The 25,449-nt window shown below is 32.7% G+C and overlaps 2 protein-coding genes across 2 annotated transcripts; both read left to right on the top strand.

The window, feature by feature from the left end:
• The first annotated feature begins 1,581 nt into the window (after window positions 1-1,581).
• On the top strand, window positions 1,582-3,093 carry LOC144545909 (uncharacterized). The gene has a single exon (XM_078294473.1). The coding sequence runs from the start codon at window positions 1,593-1,595 to the stop codon at window positions 2,718-2,720; it is 1,128 nt and encodes a 375-aa protein (XP_078150599.1). The 5' UTR covers window positions 1,582-1,592; the 3' UTR covers window positions 2,721-3,093.
• Window positions 3,094-15,662: 12,569 nt separating this feature from the next.
• On the top strand, window positions 15,663-17,211 carry LOC144546016 (G2/mitotic-specific cyclin S13-7-like). Its single transcript, XM_078294567.1, has 6 exons — window positions 15,663-15,827; window positions 15,918-16,043; window positions 16,135-16,377; window positions 16,475-16,633; window positions 16,735-16,913; window positions 17,018-17,211. The coding sequence occupies exons 1-6, from the start codon at window positions 15,675-15,677 to the stop codon at window positions 17,136-17,138; spliced, it is 981 nt and encodes a 326-aa protein (XP_078150693.1). The 5' UTR covers window positions 15,663-15,674; the 3' UTR covers window positions 17,139-17,211.
• The last annotated feature ends 8,238 nt before the right edge of the window (window positions 17,212-25,449 follow it).

The raw sequence follows: 25,449 nt of genomic DNA, 5'->3' as shown, positions 1-25,449 counted from the left end.
TATGCAACCCAATGTGTAAAAGGGAAAATAGAAGCTTGATTTTATCTATTTCCTATGACAGCATATGAATAGCTTGATTAATTCATCCTTGTGATTAATCTGTTGTAATTATGCAATTGATTTTCCTCTTTTTGACACCGTGTTGTGGTTCTCTTGAGCTTATATTGTTGTTGCTTGATCAATCACCCTATCGTGCGTAGTGCTGGTTGTCACATTTTCTTCTCTGAATTGTAAATTAGTTCGTCTATGATGATTGTTATTACTGGATTGAATTAAAATGAATAATGTTGCTATTCTTGACCCAATTATTCTATTCTGTAAGTTATAGCTTGCAGTACTTGTTTATACAAGTTGATATCAGTATCATAGTAATTCATTTGGTTTTTCTTTGCTGTTTTCATAGAGGTTAGCTGTTGCACACTTGAATTTCTTGCTTCAGGCACTTGAACCGATTTTAGAATTCATTTCTAAGGTGTTTCTACGAGTAATATTGACTGGTACATGTCTGTACCAGTGATTCATGTTTTTTGGTTCAGTTATGCTAATTGTATGAATGCATACTTGCTCTAAACCTTTTCTAACACCCGTCTTTGCCATGTACCAATTTATTAAGTCTCGTACCAGCGTTATATTACATCGATCTATAGTCATCAAGTTTGTCGCAAAGTGTAAAAACCAAGCTCTTGTTCTTTAATTATGTTGTCACTTGTAAGAGTCATGCCCTCTATACTTTAAATAAGATAGTAGTATGCATTTTGAAAATTTTATAATATATTTTTGTTATAACCTGAAATGTAAATATAATTAATTAACCATAAACAATAAGTTGTGACAAAATTAAAATTTAATCTGAAAAGATAATTAAGGTGAAATTTTTTAATCTAAACAAACTTATACCTAAATTAAAACAAAAGTTCAAAAGACTTTAAATCGGGTCACACAAATGGCCACACAGATGCCACCTTACTCTTATCTCCCTATTAAATTTCTCCTCTTGCTCTCTCTTACCAGGAGACCCCACCCCCAAAACAAATTGACTCTTTTTCTTTCTTTACCTTCCAGGAGAAGCATCGACGCATCCAAAAACGAAATTGAATTCGAAAGTTCAAATCCGGCCGACACGCCTCTCCCTCATCTTGTCCCATCGGCTTTTATATATGTGCGCCTTTCCAAAGTTCGGCGAAGTCGCTCCCGTCGTACGCTCTAGTCTCTGCGCTCGCTCGTACCCGGTTCTCTCTCTCTCTCTCTCTCTCTCTCTCTCTCTCTCTCTCTAGGTTTTAAGTCTCTCAGCACTCTCTTCGGATTTTTTTTTGTTCTCCCTGGTGTTTTATCTCTAGTGAATTTCATACCAAATCAGATAAGACGCTGATCATCGCCTGAAAATTAAATCACTCATCACATAAGTTTCCTTCAACTTCAAACATGTGTTAGAAAAAAGTAAGTAGGGAAAAATAAATGACTATTGATGTTACATTGGTACTCAAGTGTAAACCAGATAAGAAACACAGCTTTATTTGCACATTGTTGCAATATAACTTTTTACTTACTATGTCTTCTTTTCTCAACTGTCAACAGTCACTGCCGCTCACACCATGACAAGACCATCGACCGCCAGCCGCCGGCTCTGCCAGAGTGGTGACAGATCAACCTTGCGAAACTGGTCGGACCTACCTGACGGAATTCTTCACACTATTCTCACATGCCTCTGTTCCCTTGTGTTCTCCTCTGTCTGCCGCTCCTGGCATGCCGTTACCTCCTCTGTCTCTCCTTCTTGGACTACCTCTCACTTCCCACCTCTCCTTCTCTGTCCCACCTTTGCAAGCTTCAGCTACCTCTCTAGTCTCAGACTCCTTGACCCCGCCTCCCCTTCTTTCTCTTCCCCGATCTCCCGCAACTCAAACAAATTTTTTTTAGCTGGTTCCCTCTCCTATTCACACGGCCATTTGTTTCGCCTTTTGCCTTTGCAAAATCATATGGTAATACACAACCCTTTAACTGGTGATGAGCTCTCCTCTCCTCTTCTCCCGCAAGTGATACTCAACCTTTTTCCCGTGCTTATATCCCCTCTCTCCTCCCAAGACTCGGGAGTTGTAGTATTCACCCGCAATACTCTTTACCACTGGCATATCGGTTCACCTTCATGGTCCAGTCACTGTCCAAGAGTTAAACTCAGTGGATCCATTTTTAGGATGGTAGTTGCAACCGTGCAAGAGAAGGTGTATGTAATGGACCCTCAACACACTCTATTTGTGTTAGATTTATCTCCTCAATTACATCTGAGATCACTTGCAGTTGATGGGCTTGAGGAAAGGCACTTCAGTTTTCAACACTTTCTGGCTGTTTGTGATGGTGAGCTGTTGCTTCTTCTGTTGGTGCGGACTGATAACAAGATGATGAATGTACAGTTTGAAGCATATCGGCTTGATTCATCAGTGAATGGGGCAAGATGGGTGAAGCAGGAAACATTGGGAAATTGGGCAATCTTTGTTGCTCATGAGTCTCGGGCACAGGGTCTTGCAATTCCGAACCCCGAGAGATGGGGAGGGAGAAACAATTGTGTTTACTTTGCAACAGGGAATCAAAATGGTGATTGGCCTTGGGCAGTGATAAAATTGGGAGATGTGATTGATACAACTGACCCAGAATTGCCTCTGTACAAAGCAAGATTTAGACCGCAGTGCTTGTTTTCATGGGTTCATCCTGGCTTCTATGAAATGTGATAGGAAAACTCTAGTCCTTGAATGACCTTCTGCCCTTTTTCCTAGTTAGTTGTATTACATAATGTATTAGTTTATGATTTAGAACTGTCCTATGCCAATTTAAGTATGACATTAAAAGTTTTAGTGGTGCTGTAATGGTTTTTTGACGGGTTCATTTTGTGGTTGTAACCATTTGCAGTTGTTTTTGCTTGGGATGTGTGAAAATGTTTTGGATAGGAGCTGTGTATTGCTCCATATAAGGTTATATGCTTATGTTAGTGTCTAGGGGTAAAAAAAATAGTGAGTAGCTGAGTAGGGCTTGATTGTAAGTCGACTGTTTGATATTAATGAAATGAGCAATTCTTGTCTTTTAATTAAAAAAACATACTGTATAAGTTTACTTCTTCTTATTTTTATCCTCCCTTTAGTAGGTCACATATTAATTATTCATGACACACTTTTGCTCAGTCTACTAGTTTTCAGAATTGTTATCTTGAAATATACTATTGAATTTCAATATATTGATCTGAAACTTTATTCTTCTCTAGAAATGAATGATTTGTTGATCCTTGTGATTTTCATGGAGCAATTTTTGTTATTATTGATGAATCATGGTGCTGATTGAGGGGCACACTCATGGCTCTGCATGATTAAGGTTGAACCTCCAACACATACCGAACCACACTGACCAGCAAGAAACATAGGTTTTGTCAACTTAGCAAGATGGCTTTTCTTAAAAGGTAAATTTTGTTTGGGATGATTAATTATGTTGGGTGTCTAGGATGAGTGCTATTCTGTTAAATTGCACAAGTTAGGTCTATATTTGACATTGTGATCTACCAATTTTAGCTGGTTCATACAAATTCAGTATGTTTCTTTTCCTGGAAAATGCATATAGGTTAATTTAGTTCAATTCCAATGAAATTTAATGTAATTAACTATGATAAACTTTTAATTATGATGAAGAAATAAACCTTCTGTTTTGTTGACTAACATAATATTTGTGGACCAGCTTAGTGTAGTAAAGTAGATAGATAAAAAAGAAGTAATGACAAGAGTTATTTTTCACTCATCCTTTCACTAATCTCTTACTGTTAGAACAATAGGCACCAAGGAGGGTTTATGGAAGCAGTACTGGTACTGGCATTGGTATTTATACACTGTACAGTACTGGTACTTGCATGTACCAACTGGTAAACCATTTCGGATTGCAAAGCAGTGGTCAGGCTTCATCGTAACATACTTCTCTATTGTTATGCAACCACAACTCCAAATGTATATCTCTGATTTCTCCTAAATTGGACTGCAATCAGGCACAATCAATGTCTAAGAAGATCATTGGACAAATAAAATCAGCCAGCGGTTATAATAACAGATAGAGAACTAGCACTTATGAATACACAACAGTTAACTTTCTTATTATTAATTTGTCTTTCAGAAAATTAATTTTGTTGTTAGAGAACTTAGTTTACCCTAACAACACAAATTTTTAAACATCATGTACCTAATATGACTTTCTAGACAACACAAAGTGTATGGCTTCACCTAGGGCTACAAATGAATCGAACTTACTCCAGTTTAAGTTTGGTTTGAATTAATTTTGAATCGAATTTTTTACGAAATCAATTTCAAATCTTTTACGAACATTTTTACGACAAGGAAGAGTGATCATAGTTGTCGAAAGCGAGTGGTGAAAATTATCTAGGGTTTTTGAACTGAGAGCGAGAGTTACGACTTACGAGTTATGATTTATGGCTGGGCGGCCTTATGTTTTAACTTTTAAGTCATCATCGAACATAAGTCATCAGCAGAAATCAACGGTTCACGTTACTTTGATATTCGAGCTAGAATAGTTCGCGAACCTACTTCGAATGAACCAAGTCCAGTTTGAATTTGGTTTGAATTAATTTCTAACTATTTCGAATCAAATTTTTTACAAACTTTTTCGAATCAAACTTTAATTGAATCACGAACTACGATTTTTTTGTGTGCAGCCCTAGCTTCACCAATGCGATCCTTGCAATGACATTTAGCATAAATGCACAAAACTTTAATATATTTTGTTTTTAAAATTAAACACAAAAAATAACTTGCACACAGAATCATTGATTCATAAAAAGATCCTTGCCTAAACATCAAAGGCACCATTAGAGAAAGCAATAAAGAGCACTGCAATATTGATATCACCAAATTCAATACTAATATATGGCTTGCTGTATCAAACAGCTATGATGCAAAAAAAAAAAAAATTGAGCAATTAAGCGGATCAAAGAGTACTTAGGCAACAAGTTTGAATTAGGAGTGTCACACCTGATTGATCGCAGTGATTCAAGCAAATTGTTCTCTGACATTTATTTTAGATTACTTTTTTTTATTATTATTTTGTCTTGTTAAGAAACAAATAAAATAGCGAAAAATGTAAATAAAATATAATAATAAAGGACTTTGCATTACATTAAAGAATCAGCATACTTGTTCTCTAAAACTCACTTTGACCAGCAAAACACAAAGGAAAAAAAGCAATACATAGTCCACATTCTAGCAATTTCATAACTGATCAGCTATATATATCTTGTATGCGACATAACACTCGCCTAGTGATATCATATGCTTGTAAAATCCTATCCATGTATTTAATTGGTTGCATATATAGTAAAACCCATGATCACATCAAATAAACAAATCTTTTCACACAAACACCATGATAGTAGTTGATTTTGAATACGTAAACAGAACACCGACCTGCCTCGCCTCTATATCATTTGTTTAAGAAATTTACTTTCAAAGAAAAAAAAATTGAATTAAGAAAAAAAATGAAAGATGGTTGTTTGAATTTAATTTTATAATTTTGTAATAAAAAATTAATACAAGGAGGTATTTCCAGCTATTGATGAAATGCAAGGGGGATTTAGTTTAAAAATGCTGGGTAATGTTTAAGGCTCGGTACAAATGTATGAGAGGGTCTTTTTATTTATTTATTTCCTATTTTGTTCATCTGGGGTTTCGGAACCGATCTATTCATGAATATCACAAACAAAGTGTAAATCATATATCTAAAATTATACTTTGCAAATCACATATGAAAATAATGATTGAAAAAAAAAATCATTCTGGTATTACCATACTCTAAATTGCCACCAATAATAGCGAATAAAAAGGCTTATATATAGTTGTTCACAACAAAGTTAGCATTTCATCTAGTCATAGAAAAAAAAAACTCAAGACAGCAATAATTAAAATTTTATGCAATAAAAATAATCAATGAATTAGTGAATTAGTGCGTCCTTTTTCATTTGCAATGACAAAAGCATGTACAACTTGATTGATTAATTTCGCAATATTGCATAGAAACTTAATTATGAAAAATAACTTCAAAAAAACGAATTAAAATTTCACTACCTTCATAATTTTCCTCCAAGATCTCAAATATTTTGCAAATTCAATCCAAAATTTCAGATTCTTCATTTTTTACAAAACAGTTTAAAGTTTATGATTTATATATGATTCATCCAATGTAAACATACAAAAGGATAGAATATCTCTGAAAGTCTATATAACAAAGATTGAAGAATTAATTCGAGTGAGAAGTAGATAGGAGCCCAATAGGGGGCGATCTCGAGGTGATATGAAAACTGATAAAAAATTCCACCAAAAATCCCCAAAAAAAATAAAAAAAAATGAAATAGTGAATCTGCGATTGATCTCCATTCTTCATTAATGGAGATTTTCAAATAACTCTTGAGGAAAAAAGCAATACTGTAGTTAGTTCACTAATGGCATCTAATCGATTTTGGCCATTGACGGAGCTTGAACCATCTCTCTGGGCATTATCTCACGCTGTGGCAATGATCATGGAGAAGATCCAGCAGCCCTATCAACAATCGTACAAGGTGACTGGGCAATCTTTCTTGTGGCCATCCAATTCTCAAGAAGAGCAACAATGTAGATTCGAACAAACTGAGCTTGTGAGATCCAAGATAGAGCAACTTAGGCGACTATATCCCTTTGTTTCAAATGCGGCGATTGTGGTCATAGTGCGTCAGATTGCCATAATGATGTCTTGTGCATGCTTGTAATAGGTTAGGTCATCGATTGTCGCAATGTTGTGCAGTGATTGATGTGAAGCCACCTCCAACCGACAATCTGATAGTGCAATCATCTCCGATCGATGATCTGACAGTGAAGCCACCTCCGACTGCCGATCTGACAACAAAGCCACAATTGCTCTATTTTGCGGATCAATGTGCTGGAAGAAGGTTTTTAAAATTCAGAAAAAATGGGTCCTGGCCTAGGCCAATGCCTCTTTAATAGTTCTAATGAAGATTTTGCGGATCAATGTAATATTTTAGGTGGAATCATTTTTCATTCAGAATTTTCTTCTATACTCAACAAATTTGTCGAAAGGAAGGAACGTGCGTGCTGCGTATTGAAGGATAGTGAGGAGGAGAGCTGACGGAACAACTCTATTGTGGTATCGATTATGATATATGCATACCAGCTTTGCTAAGTAGAAGGAACAAAATGTGGGTGGAAAATGGAAGTTTAATATTGTGTAGCATTGTAAGTAAAATTTCACTACCTTCATAAGTTTCCTCCAAGATCTCAAATATTTTGCAAATTCAATCCAAAATTTCAGGTTCTTCATTTTTTACAAACAGTGTATAGTTTATGATTTATATATGATTCATCCAATATAAACATACAAAAGGATAGGACATCTCCAAAAGTCTATATAACAAAGATTGAAGAATTGAATTAAGAGAATCATTTAAAAATTGTGAACACTGTTAGATGAATCACACAAAAAAGCTAATTTGCAAAATTACACCACATAAAAGAATGAAAATGATATCATTTAGCCTCAGATTTTTTTTTTCACCTTTCCTTGTTTTATGCATGTAACATTTGTACAACTTTGTTATTAATAAAATAATTGCTTGGCAGTCCCAACCTATTTTTTCAAATTTCATAATTTTAATTTACAATAAATTACACAAATAGTTCATAAATATTTTTTTATCATTTTTTTCAGTTGATGTTAAATGTACGATAAATTTCATACAAATTAAAAACCTATAGCAATAAAACTAATCAGTACTTTTGAAACTTTAAGGACCAAAATAAAAAAAGCGAGTGACACATAAGGACAAAATAATATTTTTTTTATAATTATCATGAATTTCTACCAGCATGGGTAAAAATAATGACTAACATATTTAGATCGCTATCAAATTACCATTAAAAGGGATGAATTTAACGCGGCTAGTTTTCACATTATTTCTGGATAGGGGATCAATTTACAAAAATCTGAATTAATAATTACATTGTGGCATGAATCTTTTTTTAATTAATATGATTAAAAAATAAGAGCATGGCTCTTATTTTCACTAAAAATTGTTTACAGCTACAGCTGGTTGGCCAAAGCTGCAAATGATTTTCTGGGGCGACCAAAAATTGTTTATTCAGAGCGGGTTGCATTGGGTTGTGCTTGTGAAGGTTTACAATACATGTCGTCTTGGATTGTGCTGTTTGTCAATTAATTGGATTTGGGTCGAATCCTAACAAAATATAAATTTGAATTTATAAAAGGATTTTGAAATATTCAAATACAGATCATCCAAATATTAATCCAATAAAAATAACATATTCCAATATAATTTTTTTACCAGTTATCTAATCTGATTTAGAACAATCCATATCCTAACAAAAAATCTTGTATATATTAATTAAAAATTACAAAATGTTGTCTAAACGAGATTAAACTCTATATTAGAACAACAAATATAAATGAAAATTCGAATTATTTTGTTATTTAATTATTTTAAATCTTATATAACATATTCAATTAACCTTAAGGTCCCGTTCGGCAACGTAGATTAAGGAGTGAAAGATTAAGAGTTTAAAGAGCGCTAAGAAGTGAAAGACTAAGAAAATTAATTTTGTTGTCAGTGATTAATTAATGTTACAATAACAACAATGATTTTTCTCTAACATCATTTATCTAATATGACTTGTCTGATGACACAAAGTGTAATATTTGCAAAACCTCAAAGAAACTTTTTGAGTGTGAGTTGCATATAAAAAATGTTGGATATCATACACTAAAAAGAAGAATATATTCTAGTAAGGTCTTAACTAAACTGTCATGTATCCTAAATAGAACAACAGTTTGCATGCATCATTTCTATGTTACGTTCGAGAAGACTTGCGTTCATCCTCCTAAATGTGTCCCATGTGAGCAAACTATCTGGGTTGTGCCTGGTCAGAAAGCATGGCTGCACGTTGCACATTCAAAATCATGGAGATCCAATTTCCAGACCCCCATACGGTCCTTTGCACGACTTGCACAAATGTTTTATGTCATTAACTCTACACCCAAAGGAGCACTGAATTAGTTTTGTTAATGCATCCATTATGTTGGGAAGACCAGCCAGCCTTTTCTCCATGCCAATTTGAAGGAAGTTGCTAAAGAGTAATAAAAAAATTTGTTTGAATGTTAATAAAAATAAAAATAAAAGAGCAATGCTTGAATTTTTTCAATTTTTTTAATAAAAGAGCAATGCAACCAACTTTAAAAGTTCACCATTTTTATTTGGCGTAAATTACACAAATGTTACTTAAAATAATTGATTGTATGTTATTTGTATTGTTTGGTGTAGTGGTTTGCTAACGGGTTACCCGTGACCCGTTCCGGGTAACCCGTTAGGGGTAACGGGTAAAGGGGTAGGCCGGGTACGGGTAAAACCCGTGACGGGTAGACGGGTAATTTTCTCAAAACCTCTATCCGGTCCGTTTATTACCCGTACCCGTTGCGGGTTGACGGGTACGGGTACCATGGGTACGGGTCCGGTCCGGGCGGGTTTTTTTTTTTTTTTTTTTTTTCTGTTTAATAGAAACGAACGGCCCAGATTTACTTAGGATTGTAGCAGATTTAAATAAAAGGTTGGATTTGGAATTGGAGGGACCCTACAATCCCTTAGGATTGCACTGGATTTGAAATTTAAAAGGAGGCCGCCAAAAAAATTTGAAATTCAAATTTGTAATGGGTCGGGTACGGGTAACGGGTACGGGTAGACGGGTAGGCGGGTACGGGTAGGCGGGTACGGGTAGGCGGGTAAACGGGTACGGGTACAACGGGTTTTTTTTTTCAAATGCCTTGTCCGGCCCGTATATTACCCGTACCCGTCTACCCGTCTACCCGTTTGACCCGGGCAACGGGTACGGGTCAAACGGGTAACGGGTACGGGCCGGGTAAAACGGGTTTAACCCGTTTCGGGTATAGCAAAAGACTAGTTTGGTGACAACTGACAACAGCCGGCCACAATAGGTTCAGTGCTAGAAAATGTTACAAATTAAAAACTTTTATCATGTGTAAGGACTAAAATGATAAACAAAAAATATCATCATCCTACCAAGAATGATTTCAAATAAGAATGATTCTACATATATAGTTGGTTATAAATTACCGTTAATAGGATGAAATCGTGCTTCTTTTATGCAACAGTTGCAAATTCTGAAATTAACGCTGCTGACTTGTCACGTTTTTTTTTGGACTGGGATCAATTTGCAAAAATCTAAATTAATCTGTACATCTACTTGGCCTCAATTTAATGATCAATGTGCCGTTGTCAAATAAGAAAATTCAATTTCTTGTTGCTGATTCAAATTTAAGTTCAGTGAAAGATTGAGTCGTTGGACGACTAACTAAGCATCTCTCTATTCCACCCATAAGATATGCAAAATTAAAGCGCCTCCAAAAATGAAGATTTTCATTATATAAAATTCGTGGTTAGCTTTTCGTTATATAAAAGAAGCTGGCAATTTGTAATGTATGTTACATCAAAACAATAAGTGTTTATCTTGTTTGTTTCAAGCATAAATTATATACAAAATTCCGACTGCACCAGTGACATTTCCAGTGACTTCAAGTGAGTACGAATCTAAGAAGAGTTACAATTTGAACGATGATTAGTGTTCCTCGTGAAAAAAAGAAAGATACATTTATAACTTTATAAGATTTCGGTGAAAAGATTGACAATTATTTCTTTTCTAACAAGACATAATTGGATGTTTTACTCAAAATATGAAAACAGAGATACAATCATACAAATTAAGGTTCAAATTAAGATATTGAAATCCAAAACGTATAATTAATGAGAATAATATAGTTACTTCTGAAGATTACAAAATCATAATCAGCATTGCATAGACACACTAGTGGAAAATGTATAAATAGTATCGCCTCATTAGAATCGGACATGGTAAATATGTGATACTAATACTATTAGGATAGGTCAAAATAAAGAGCCAACCTTGATAGTAGGTATTAGGATCGGCTTTCTATAAAGAGCCGTTCTAGACAGTCCAGTATCAGTTCTTTAGAATTAGCCGATCTTGATTGTCTAGTATTAAGATCAGCTTCTAATATATAACCGATCTTGATTGTCAAGCATCGCACCATTAGGCGCCTAACTCCCACTTTCCATATTTTTCAGTATAAGTCATCTATATTCACGGATGCTTTTACTTTAATTAACATGTTGGTAAGTCTATAATGAATTGTTTTCTTCAAGGTGTGTTTCATTCAGTAAAAAATTATGTAAATTACTTTTAGTTTCCATTTGATAAGATTTTAGTATTTACTCGTGTAACGTACTTTTCACAATATTTTATGAGTACTCCCATATTGAAGTATGTTTGTTAGAATCTTTCTTCAAGTATTAAGCCTTCCATTTATTTGTTTTGTCCATGATCTCAAATCTTGTGAACTTTAAAAGTGTCAAAAATTTAAATATAAAATAGTGAATTACTTCTTTGAGATCATTTAATATCTCTCATTCAAGTCTATCAATAGCAAATATGACATTGCAAAATCATTGGGAACTATGAATAGTGTTAGATAGATCACACAAAATAACTAAACAACATAACTTAAGGTCCTTACAGTATGACTAAGATTTTTTAATTAGTTCAATTAATATAAATGTGGGCATGACCCTCATTTCATTTAAAAAAAAATTAATTAGTACAATCTCAAACAAATTACTAAAAATAATGGTTGTTTCATTTTTTTGATGTGAAACGGGCCTGATTTTACTTAAATGGGCCAATTTCACACTTCACATTTACCTGCAAATCTGCAAATCTTTATAAAAGGACCTCCAAAAAATCTTACAATATAAACTACAAGAAACTTAACCAAAATCTCAGTCATTTAAAAACAACAAATCCACCCACTTTGCCACGTCTAAGGCTTGGACTTCAAAAAAAAAGAAATAAAATAGTTACAACAACATAATCAAACTAAGAATCAACATTGATTTAGTGTTTATGTGTAAAGGTCGTTAATTTGAAATCCGGATGAGAATTCTTAATGGATACAAAGTTTAATAAAAGACATACAAACAAAAAGTTTCATAAAAAGGATGACGTAATAAGTTAACAACGTAACATTCACAATCTGCACAAAATTAGTTAACATGAAAATATTTACGAAATACTAAAGAGGACAATTTTCATTTATCAATTTGATAATTAAGTATCAATTAATAAAAAATATAGCATAAATACAATTTTATGTAGTGAAGCACGAATATATATATTGATTAAATATTATAATTTTCAATTAGCGGAATAAGAAAGGAAACTTAGATATACAAATAAAATGAATTCGCAATAACATATAATATATATAATTGACTAAAACGAATTGACTAAAATAGTCAATTTATTTCGTGTGTTTGAAGAAACTTCAATGTTCGAGTCACACACTTCTTGTCCCAGAGTTTGAAGAATACGGCATCCTATGCAAAGCTTTTGCCCACCTAATTTGAGCTTAGGTAGGGGCCCTGATTCTGGCGTAAAAATTGAGAAATCACCACTTGATAATCTTAACGCTTGGGCAAGAGAATAAAAATTCTAACAAGTGTAAACATTTTGATATGCTCCTGAAATTTGCATTAGAAATAAAGAATAATTATTTTATTTTGCAGGTATAAATCAAATTAATACATTTTGAAAACATTTCCGAAGATTACGAATGTATAATTTGATCATAATTGTCATAAGATCATAATCTAGATAGTATAAACATGACAGCAATTCATATATTTCTATATTGTGGGATGTTCTTCTTTGAATCTATATGTTGAGAAACATGAAATGAATCATAATATTTAAATTGTGAATTTGTCAATAAAAAAATTATGTAGATTACTTTTTCTTTTCATTAAGAAGTATTTATTCATTTAACGTACTACCTTCATTTGTTTCCTCCATTTCTTTTTCTTTGAATCATAATATTCTAATAATTTCCTTTTAAGCCCTACCTTCATTTGTTTCCTCCAAGATCTCAAATCTTGTGAACTAATTATAAGGGTGAACACTATCAATGTAAAATAATGAATTACTTATTATAGATTGTTTTCTTTTTCGAATTCATTAGCCAGTACAACACTATAAATAAACAACATGATAGTCTATAAATAGTAAATATGTATACATGGCCATGTATAATCATTTGAAAGTTGTGAATAATGTTAGATAAATCACACAAAAGAACTAGACAACCAAACTGAACTTAATAAAGTATGAAAAAGTTTATTTTTTTTTAATTAGTACAATCTTAAATGATATGTGTATTGTATAGTTTATGTCATATTTTGTTTATAGTAACTTATAGACGTTTAAACTTGAATCACAATACATTTGACTTATTTGTATGGAAATTAATATCATGTGTGCAGCTATCAGTATTTGTTACAGTGAGGTTTTTTGTGAAATGCTATTTAAACATTTAATTTATAATTTTTTTGAGTTTGTAATTTATATTTACTGTTTAATTAATTATTAATTAACTTATTTTATGAGTTGATCAAGTACATAAGCAATGCAATAAACTACATGTCACTATACTGTTTGCTATTAAAAATGTATGGAATTAGCATGTTAAAGCAGAAAAATATGTAAGGTTATTTAGGTATTTACATCTTACAATATATATTTCCCTATTTATTCTTAATGCTTCTCCAAAATAAATAATGGCTTCTTAATTCATTCTGAAAGAGATCACGCCGAACAAGCTCAAGTAGAGTTCAATTTTTTGAAGGTTAAGTTCTACCATAACAATTGTATTGATTAAAAAAGTATATTTACAAAGTTTTACTAAAAAAAAAGTATAATATTTACAAAGTCATAAGCTTGTCTGCACCTCCTCTCTATTATATTCACACACAAGTAGAGTTCATTAAAAAATGAATAATATTTTTGAATTAGTACAATCTTAAACAATTAAAAATAATGGTTGGTCCAGGGCCTTAATGATGAGATCGGCCTGTTTCAATTCAATGGGCCAAGAGCCCCTTTTATTTTGTACATCTATTTCTTTTATCATAAAATTTATTATTTTTGTTCCAATAATATTCTTTTCAGAACCATACTCCATATTTTTATTTTCTGCATACCTATGATCTAACTATAACAAATATACATAAATAGAGATATTGCATGTTGACTAGCGACACAAAATACAATAAAAGAATACACGTGTCCACTGAAACGCTAATTTTAACGAATATACATAAGTTTATATTAGTCCACGGCCTTTCTGCCTCCGCTCCAGCAAATATCAGCCGTCCGATCGGTGCATCCGGATTATAGCCCGTTGCGATTTCCAATGGAGTAGACTTTTGAAGGCTCCGCTAAATTTAACGAACATACACAAGTTTATAGTAGTCCATGGTTCACCGCCTTTCCACATCTGTTCGAGCCAATATCAGCCGTCCGATCGATACCTCCGGAATCTAGACCGTTGAGATATTTCAATCGAGTAGACCGTTGAAGGCTCCGCTAAAATCCTTATATATTCCTAAAATTCCATTCACAGGCAAAGAAAATATTCAGGAGAGAACGTTTCTTTCCAAGGTTTAGGGAGAGGACTAGAGAGATAATTAAGGCAAGAGAAAATAAAAATCAAGACCTCCATTTCTTTTTCTCTTGTAATCCAACAATGGCTGCGAGTGTAAAGAGACATGGGGAGGAGAAGTTGGGGCTCCGGCCCCTTCCAGACACTTTTCCTTCAATGATCTTACGATTTTTCAAGAGAAAAGATAAGGAGATGAATTCCATTGCAATCACAAATCAAAGTATGGTCTTGCAACAGCACAGAGGATATCTATCATTTCTCTCCAAAAAATTGATTTTTCAAGAAATTGCTACGGTTTAGATTAATATCTTCCATTGATTGGCTAAGTTTAGGACCGTCGTGTTTTCTTTAGTTTTGTGGATTTCTAATTGATTTTGACTTACAATTAGCGCTCAATATGTTCTTGAGCTATTATTTGATTTGGCCCTAAATCCCCTTCTCTTCTTTTATGAAAAAGAGTGGTGCATGTCACCACGTATTTCTTTCATTCATAAAAGAAACACATAAAAATGGGAAAAATGAAGAACTCAATATTTTTTGTATAACCAACTTTTTTTTTTTTTTGGTCAAATTTTAGGGGGAGATATGCTTCAATATCATAATTGGGATGTCCAAAACAGCATTGCATTAAATGGCATTGAAAACGTTAACTCCCCCATAACAAGGTTAATTTAACCCCTGAGATCATTTTGCTCATTGAATTTCTTTGAAAATATACAATTTATAATCTTTTATTGTATTCTCCTGTTCTGTTTCAAGCAGAAATTTTGGTAGAAGAACCTTCACAACTATGACGGAAACCCAAGACGTGGCTGCTTCCAACAAAGTATCTAATCCTGTTTTCTGTCAGAATTAAATTTCTTTTTAAATTTGTAGAGTTAGATTAATTATTCTGATTTCAGATTCTCAAACTTTTTTAAGCCTAACCAGAATAAACCCAGGCACAAAATTAACCATGCAATATAACCTATCTAACATTTTTTTATTTAATATTTCTTCAGCTGCCAGCGATATTTCCATCTGACAAACAAGCAGCACTGAAACCTGCCACAATGAAGCCGGTTAAGCTGGTCACCGAACAAAATGAAAATATTAATTTGGACTCTCTTTCTGATAACGGGACAAAACAAATGTCTATTTCTGTTTCAAGGCCTAAGATGAGACGAGACGATTCACTCACTACTGTTCTCTCGGCCCGTAGCAAGGTGCTTCTCAATTACCATTAATTCCCTAACCTTTGTTTCAGTTTCCATAAATAAAGATAAGTACTGACAGAGTTTATTGTGTTTATTCAGGTAGCCTGCGGTATCAGTGAGAAATCAAATCCAGGAATTGACGAAATAGATTTACCAGATGTATTTAATCACCTAGCTGTCGTGGAGTATGTTCAGGACTTGTATACTTTTTACAAGCAACAACAGGTATTCTCTTTTTCAATTTATGAAATATACCAGCACAGTACTTTCTAACAAGTTAGTAAACTGTAGTTCTTTTCTTTATATGTTCAAACAGCATGTCGGTAGGCCAATTGACTACATGGAAAAGCAGACGCACATCAACCCAAAATTGAGAGCAATTCTGGTTGACTGGATAATAGATGTGCACTTCAGATATAATATGCTACCAGAGACTCTATATCTGACAATCTACATAATCGACCGGTACCTCTCTCTAGTTGACGTAAAAAGATTGCAGCTTGTTGGCATGTGTTCTTTGTTAATTGCTTGCAAGTACGAAGAACTCAAGACTCCTCGGGTATGCAACAAAATATGCCCTTTCTTTCCAATTCTCAAAATTATTGCTGGGCGAATTTTCCAATTTTGAACTAAACTATGGCATTGTGTTCACACAGGTGAAGGATTTAATGGATATTGCATTCAATCAGTACACAAGAGAGGATATTCTGGGGATGAAAAAGACAATCCTAAATAAGCTTGACTGGTACCTAACCGTACCGACAGCCTACATGTTCTTGGTCCGGTTCGTGAAGGTAGCCAAAGCTGACCAGGAGGTATTGGCGTATTGCATGCCCTCCATCTCCTCATTCTTTTTTTTTTTTCCGAGTTGCAAGTTAATCATTTGGATTCTGAAAATGTTGTTTTAATTTGACAGTTGGAGCACATGATTTACTTTCTTGCTGAGTTGGGGTTGATGCAGTATGACCTGATCAAGTACTGTCCCTCCATGGTGGCGGCCTCAGCTGTGTACACAGCTCGTTGCACTCTAGGGAAGTCCCCTCTCTGGATAAGTTCCCTTGAGCGCCACACCTCCCTCTCCAAGACCCAGCTACTGTAAGTGTGCCATTACAAATTTACAATTCCACTATTATTAATTTTTTGTGGAAGTTGTTCAATTTCTTCACTTATTCAATTATTTGTTTATTTTGTACGTGTAGAGAATGTGCACGAGTACTGGTGAAAGCTCATTGGGCCGCGTCAGGTAGTAAATTGAAGGTGGTTTATGAGAAGTATATTCTTCAACAATTTGGGGTGTCGCGCGCTACCGACCCGCAATGAGTCTGATTGAGGTGCCAAAGTCTGGGGAGTCTTCTTTTTCTTGAGGGAAGAATGACATGTATCTTCTTCTTGCAAGCAACACTGCCTTCAACTCATGTGTTTTGCCATATGTTCAATCTTTAAATGCTCACTCTGAATCCATTTGCACGAGGATTTTTTTTCATGTAAAAAGACGACAGTGGAATATGTGCATGATTTAATCTGGAGTCACTTCATTCAATGTTTAGTTCAATTCATATCTTCACTCTGAGTTTATTTCGATGATTGAATTCTCTTTTAGTAACAACAGATTTGAATTATTACATTGATTATTGAATTTACAAGTTACAACCAATTTAAGAACAATAAATTTGGATACATCATATTGAACATGAAACCAGAACCACTTTATAAATTTTATGCAAATATAACCTCCGATTTTTATTGGAAATTTTTTAGAGAAATGTTCTGGTCCCCAAGCCATTATACCCGAGCAAATCCCCCAGCTAGTTTAACAGAAAAAAAATCTTCTAATTTTGTCTAACTTTCATTTTCAGCATTTATATTCAAGTTTTTAAAGTTTTATTTATAATATTTTAAAATATTACTCACTGACATTTAAACCTCTACATGCAAGCAACTAAATTCTAAATCTGTATAGTTTTAACTTCTAATTACTTTTGTTTTCAAGTCAAGAAAATAAGAAAAGATTATTTTTATCCACTTTTTTTTTAATTTTTCTCTTATCATTTCATCCATTTTTCTAACGATCCGTGATTAATTTTACGAATCTAAAAATACAAGGGTTTTCTACTCGATTTTATATTTCAAATGAGATACATGAAGAAATACTTTTGAGTTATTTTTTCAACTTTTAAACCTCAGTCTACAACAATTTAAACCTCTAATGTCATCATTTAAATTACTATATTCAAAAGTTTAAATCTTTAATATCAATCATATAGTATCACGCATTTAAATCTTTATGAAGAATCATTAAAAGTAGTTGTGTCAAAAATGTAAGTACATTATATATTCATTTGTTTTAAAATAAGTTATGACATAACATTTGTGCGACATCATGAGAACTAGCACACATAATATAATAATAATTTAAGATTCCATGATGGCTTGTCATGGGTAATAATATTGGTAGTCTTAAGTTTTTCTGTTTTAATATAACTGAATAAATTAAATTGATATCTGTATAAAAAAAAATTAAATTCAGTAACATAAATCTGACTATTACAACTTTTTATTAAATGAAGTATTTAACAAGTAACAAATATATATAAATAATGCTGTAAAAACACTTAGCTAGTAAAAAATATCTTAAGCGGTTTATAAAACATATCTAAAATAGCATCTTTTAAATTAATCATGTGTTTATATGTAAAGAGACGGACACCACTACATTAAGCCCGAGTTTCTATGTAAAGAGATAGAGTGCTAACTTTAATAGTGCTATAGTTTTTACGGTCGAAAAACCACATCATCTAAATCTGTGGTCCTTCATTTGATACCACATCATCTAAATCTGACAACATCATCACCATGTATTTCATCCATATGTTTTTCCTTCGCATAAGTTATCTCATAAGTTCTATCACAGTTAATGCAACAATAGCGAAGGAAAATGTAGTCAAGACCCCAAAAAAATTCAGCAAACTGGTTCCATTACAAGTGATTTGATACCCATTATAAATTTGTAGAGTTGTACCTGAAAATTTGTATTGATAGTAAATAATTTTAATAATATTTTGCAAGTAAACATAAAATTAATATATTTCAAGAAAATACAATAAGAAATTATGGAGGTTCCAATTTAATAATCAAATATAATATTGAAAAAAAAGTAATAAACAATGATCTTTTTTTGATTAAGCTGCATACAAATTTTTTTCCATCAAGACATACCTGAATGCTTTATGAAAAAAAATGAGAACTGAGGGACAAAGATGCAAATTAAGACATTGACATCCGAATTATACAACGAGAATAACACACCTAATTTCGTAGCTAAAAAGCTATAATTAATTTGATCACATTTTGTCATCAAAGAATCATAATCCGCAAAGTATAAACATGACAACAATTCATATATTAGTCTCTATTCGGATGCTCTCCTTCTAATTAACATGTTGGAAAGTCTGGAATGATTCGTAGTCTCCAAATTGTGCATTTGCCAATAAAAATTATATAAATCATTTTTACTTTTCATTTGATCAGATTTGAATATTTACTCATCTAACATACTTTTAATAAAAAAATTATGAGCAGTTTAATATTTAAGCATGTTGGTTAGATGCAAGTTAAGCTCTACGTACGCACCTTGATTTGTTTTCTCCAAAACCTCAAATCTTATGAATTTTACGACCGTGATCACCATAAATATAAAATAGTGAATTACATATTAGAGATGATTTAATATTTTTTATTTTCAACTTAACACAACAATATATTGAAACAACATGAAAGTCTATAATTAAATAGAAAGTATGTATAGATGACCTTGTAAAATCATTTGACAGTTGTGATGAACAGTGTCAGTTAGATCACACAAGAGGACTATACAATAAACCTAGACTTCATTAAAGTATGAATAAGATTTTTAATTTGTACAATCTTAAACAAACAAAAATAATGGTTTTTCTTGCCTCAGAGGTGTGAGACCGGGTTTACTGGGCCAAGAGCCCTTATTTTTTGTGTTATTTTTTTAACAAAAAAATTATGTTTATTTCTTTTCTCTCCATTGACATTTAACTCAATTGAGAGAGCTAGCATATCTGGTCCAACACAAATGGTGAATCATCTCGTTTTATTATATAAGATGAATTTATACATGAGACAATAGAAAAGCATCCGCAAAGAACACCAGAATGGATCATGGTCGTTGAAATGTTGATCTGAAATTTTGTGAAAATAAATTCTTATTATTTTCTTTTTACAATAAAGCCAGACGTCCGGTTGGATTAACAAAAGACGTTAACTTACAGGATCAATAATTTTTGCTACTTCATCTCTCCCCAACCAAGTAAGAGAGCACTGAAGCCAACATCCATGCACTGTATACCAGTTTTACTGCCTAATTAAGAAGTTTAATACCCAGCATGCAAAAATATCAACTATACTTGGTTGTACGCAAATTGTTTTCTTTCTCCTAACTAATAAAGCTGGTATTGTCTTTTTGTCATAAAGTTGAAGGTTCTAAGTGGAATGGCATTTATGAATTATGACTTATGGCATTCAATTTGTAGTTGCCTCCACTTTCTTCTTAACAATATGCCCTGTCCAATGCACAATCAGAGAGATGATTAGCAAAATTTTGTTACTGTGAAAATAAGTTATTGCTTTTCTTTTGATGAAAGTGTTACTATTCAATAATGTACTAATCTCCAAATATTTTGTGATTACTCGAATTAATGTGCATGATTTTAATTAACAGAAGAGATTAAACATTTTGTTAAGTAAAACCAAATACAAATTAAAAAAGGAAAATTTTACCTTCATTTGTTTCCTCCAACATCCCAAATATTACAATCTTTACAAACATGGACACTTCAAATATAAAACAGTAAATTACTCATTAAAAATTGTGTACTTCCTTCAATTCATCAGCATAGCAAATACAAGAAAAACATAACGGTCTATAAATAGCAAAGAAAAGATGAAATTGCGGAATCATTTAAAAATTGTGAATGGTGTTAGATAAATCACAACAAAGTAACAAAACTAGATCGTGTGGAAAGTATGAAAAAGATCATTTACTTGGTACAATCTTCATCCAAGGCAATTAATAATTATTCTGCTGGGCTGAGGTTATATATACAGGCTTGGTTTTTCAGAAATGGGCCTTTATGGGATGTTGCAGGCCTGTTTTATCATATTGCTTTTGGAATTTCTTTTTAAAAACTGATTTTCCGTTCTTTGTTTTTTTAGTTTCAGAAGAATTGCATACCAACTATGACTTAGTGGTGGGGTCAGAATCCACCAACCTAAAATAAAAAAAAAGGGACTTCTATATGGCATCACATCCAATTGTAGACTATCAAAAAAAAAAAAAAAAAAATTCAGAACATCACACCGCATTCTTAATTTATAATAGGAGATAAATTTGTGTGCGACAAAACTTGACTGCTTAACCACAACATAACAACTAATCAATCTAAATCGACTAAAAACAACACTGAATTTTTGTTTGTTTCATGTAAATTATATACAAAATTCGGTTCACACCTAAAATATGTCCAGCATACCTACAATTAATTGATCAGTACGAGTCTAGAAGAGTTAAATTTTGAATGATAATTAGTATGCTTCTAGAAAAAAAATATTATGCAGTTATAAATATAGAGAAAAGGTATTTATCTACTGGCTTTTGTTCACGAACTGTCCACAAGCTTTATCCACTTGCCTTTAACAGCGATGGTCCCCACCTTCAACGGATATTCAAATTCTTCACCAATTTAAACCTTCCGGATCAGATCATGGGTTAGCTTTTTTTTGAATCTCATTTCTCAAATCGTCTTCCCGATCGCAATTTCTACGGAGCTAGTTGATAACCCAAATGAGATTCAAAAAAGTTGAGCCTTTTCGTCATTCTCTTTCCCGATCATATTTTCCTGATCATCCGATCAGATATTCAAATCTCAGTTGCGTATTCGAAAAAAAGGCTCTTTCATTCTACTTCTCTCTCAAAGGAGATGCTCTTTTGTTCTTTAGTGCATAGTTCTCTACTCTTTTCTTATTTCATTTTTTGAATTCCAATACTTTAAGTAGTTGAGAAGGCAATAATGACTTCTTTCTGGTTTTCTGAAAGCTTAGGCAAAGTTCCTACTTAACAAACCTTTTTTTCTATCTAGAATAGTTTCTGATTCATTTTTCCTTTGCAATGTCGATTTTAATTGAGATTACTGACTCGATCTCGTTTTTTATACATGATCGCAATAGAACCTTCAATCGTGGAGTGCGATCGAATAGAAGTTGTTTTTGTTGAAGAGCACGACAAAATTCAAATCTAGTAAGTTATTTCTGTTGAATTTGTTGTTTTTCGTTGTATGCAGTAACAGATCTAGCATTTCAAATGAAATATGGAGGAAAGAGATGATAGAGAGGCAATATGGAGTAATGATATGTTAATTTTACTGTATTGCCCCGTTAATTTTACAGTATTCATCTTGTCATTTTACAGTATTCATCGTGTGGAAATCTGGAGGAAATAGATGATAGAGAGGCGATATGGAGTATTGATCTGTTAATTTTACAGTATTCATCTTGTCATTTTACAGCATTCATCTTGTGGAAATCTGTAGAAAATAGATGATAGAGAGGTATTGATCTGTTAATTTTACAGTATTGTCCCGTTAATTTTACAGTATTCATCTTATGGAAATCTGAAAGAAAGAGATGATAGAGAGACGATATGGAGTATTGATCTGTTAATGTTATAGTATTGCCCCGTTAATTTTACAATATTCATCTTGTCATTAATTTGTGCAGTAGGACATTCTTTATCGATCTATTATTAATTTTAATGAATACGTCGTGGTACAGGGTCTATTTTAGGTTGTTAATTGTTTTTTAGAAAAATTCTTTATAGGTGGAAATTCATTATTTATACAATATAGATTAGAGTGAGTCTATGGTACTATGCATATTACGATTTGGCACCGTGTTACGGCTCTATATTCGAGTTTTCAAATCCTAATAGTCGATCAGAACCGTTCATCTTATTCTCTATATTAATATGTGTTTGGAGACCAAATTTTACATTTTTTGAAATTTTTTTACTATTTTTTTAGATTTATTGAAAATCACTGGTTTTGGATGGTCCAGAATTTTCAGATCAAGTGATTTTCTAAATATCTAAAAAATTAGTAAAAAAATTTCAAAAAATGTAAAATTTGGTCTCCAAACACATATTAATATGGAGAACAAGATGAACGGTTCGGATCGACCGTTAGGATTTGAAAACTCGAATATAAAGCCGTAGCACGGTAACAACCCGTGATATGCATAATACCATAGACTCACTCTATAGATTATATTTGGTAGTTGGAAACAGAGAGAGACAGCAACTCTGCCTCTAGATTGAGAAAACATGAAATCATCTCCATAGACTTTGACACCCTCAAAGTCTTTCTCGCTCTCTCTCTCCCTTCTATTTCTATATCGAATTATTATCCAAGTTGCAGTTGGATATTGATAGAACATTTAATAAATTAAGGTTTGTTTATATCTCAATGAAAATATAATCTTGACGACCTTCTTGCTCCTCACACACTGGTCAACTGCACCTAGACAGAAACAATTGACCGTCCATCTTTTGTTACAATAAATTGACCATTACAAACACTTAAAATATATATAAAATACAAAATATAATTGCTCTCATAATTTAGTTAATCCCGCGACTCTTATCTGGAGGACTTTTGCGCACATTATTATATTATTATTTTCAGCAAGCAAGACAATATCTCATCTCAAAGTGGAAGCAATGTAAGTCGCAAATTTTGATGGTCAAGAGTACATTTTCATCGAGATATAAACAAACCTTTATTTGAATGTGTAATTATAATGTCTAAAAAAATATTTAAGCTTTTCTAGATCTTTATATAATATCGAGAATATTTATTATAAAATAAAAATAAAGAATAATAGAGAGAATGAACAGAATGGCTATATCTTTATTTTATATTTCTCATATGTTTACATGTGTAAAATATAAGATTTCAATTTTTTTTATAGTTTAGATATTGTAAATGAAAAGCTATCTAAATTAGTTCCAATAATAAATAATAAATGAGAAAATAAATTCCAATAATAAATAGGGGAAATGAATTGAAGTGATTAATGTTGAGAGTTACAAAATAAATGGACATCCACATATTTATAATTTATTTGGAATACTCTTCTTTATATGTTCATTACATAAGAATATGACTCATTAAAACCTTACTAAAATAATCATGTAGGGAAAAAATCTAGTGAAGAAAAAAGAGTACATTAATTATTCTTTTTAATACGCAACTACAACATTACTAGAAAAATCCTGTAGGAAAAACCCATGATAAAAGAAAATATAATGCGTATTAAGAAGATGAGTATATTTGAGTGTGTTGAGAAGATATTAAGTTTAAGCTTACATAACAATGGAAGCTGGAAGAGTTGCAAATTAATGTGTTTTGAAATGTGAGGGGCAGCTAGCTTAGCAAATCTAAAGTGATGATAAATCTTAATATAGTGGGGGACTTCAGATTTTCTAGATCCACTTCAACAGGAAGAAACCTGTTGGATTGGATTGTGCGGATATTAAAGTTAGGGTTTCCACAAAATAATTCAAATTCATATTAACCATTCTATACATTTATGCTCGTCCACAACGATCACCACAATTTGTCTCACACAACTTGCCAGGCGTACCATACAGATAGCATCCGTCTTGTACGGAACCAAACTGGAACTCTCTGACTGTTTCGTTTTTATTTGTTCCATCCGATTTGGTCCGTTCAAGATGGATGCTTCAAAAATCAACAAGCCTCAAATATACTCTACGTAACTACTTAATTATTACATAAATCTATAGTTTTGTAAAGTCTTGTTGACTCCTTAGATTCATCAAAATAATCTTGAAATTCAGCACTTCATAAATCTTAGTTCTTCATTATAAATTTTGTAATTAAAGTTCTGAACCTATTTTTGATATTTCTTAATAGATCTTGTAATTAAAGCTTTGAACCTGAAAACTCACTAAATCATGTAAACAATTAAATTCAATTAATGTATGTTTTACAAATTTAATCAAACAAAGTATTAGAAGATTGCATACAGCCAACACAAGCAACCCGAATTCACTCAGTTCAGGCCCTATCTCTGGGGAGGGTGCAACAAGCCACCACTTTGTCAGAAGTACAAAATGATTTCTGCTATTAAGACAATTCTTGAGAAGAGGGCTGGTATGGGGAGTTGGAGTGTGATCTGGCATAAAGATGAGATGATCCTCCAGAAAAAAAAAAAAAAAAAAAAAAAAAAAAAAGCCGTCAGGGGATGCTGCCCTTTAAAATTTGAAGCGATGGCTCTCAACGAATGGATTGTTTCAGCAATAGCTCATTGGATAGTGTCCTGTTCGTCATTTTCTGATTGTCTCACTCTGGTACAAACCTGCTCAAGTCCGCAACCACCCATATATAGATGCTGACTGTAGCACGTTGGACGAAATTCTTGAAGTTTGGAAGATGCTGCAGGAAAATATATAAATCCTTTGTGTGTGTTCATGTGCATCGATGCTAGAATGATTTGGCAGAAAATTTAGCAAACAAAGGGAGATTGAATG

Source organism: Carex rostrata, chromosome 28 (genome assembly GCF_964058835.1).
Source record: "Carex rostrata chromosome 28, lpCarRost1.2, whole genome shotgun sequence".
Classification (NCBI taxonomy): domain Eukaryota; kingdom Viridiplantae; phylum Streptophyta; class Magnoliopsida; order Poales; family Cyperaceae; genus Carex; species Carex rostrata.
This window is presented reverse-complemented; position numbering and strand designations above follow the sequence as displayed.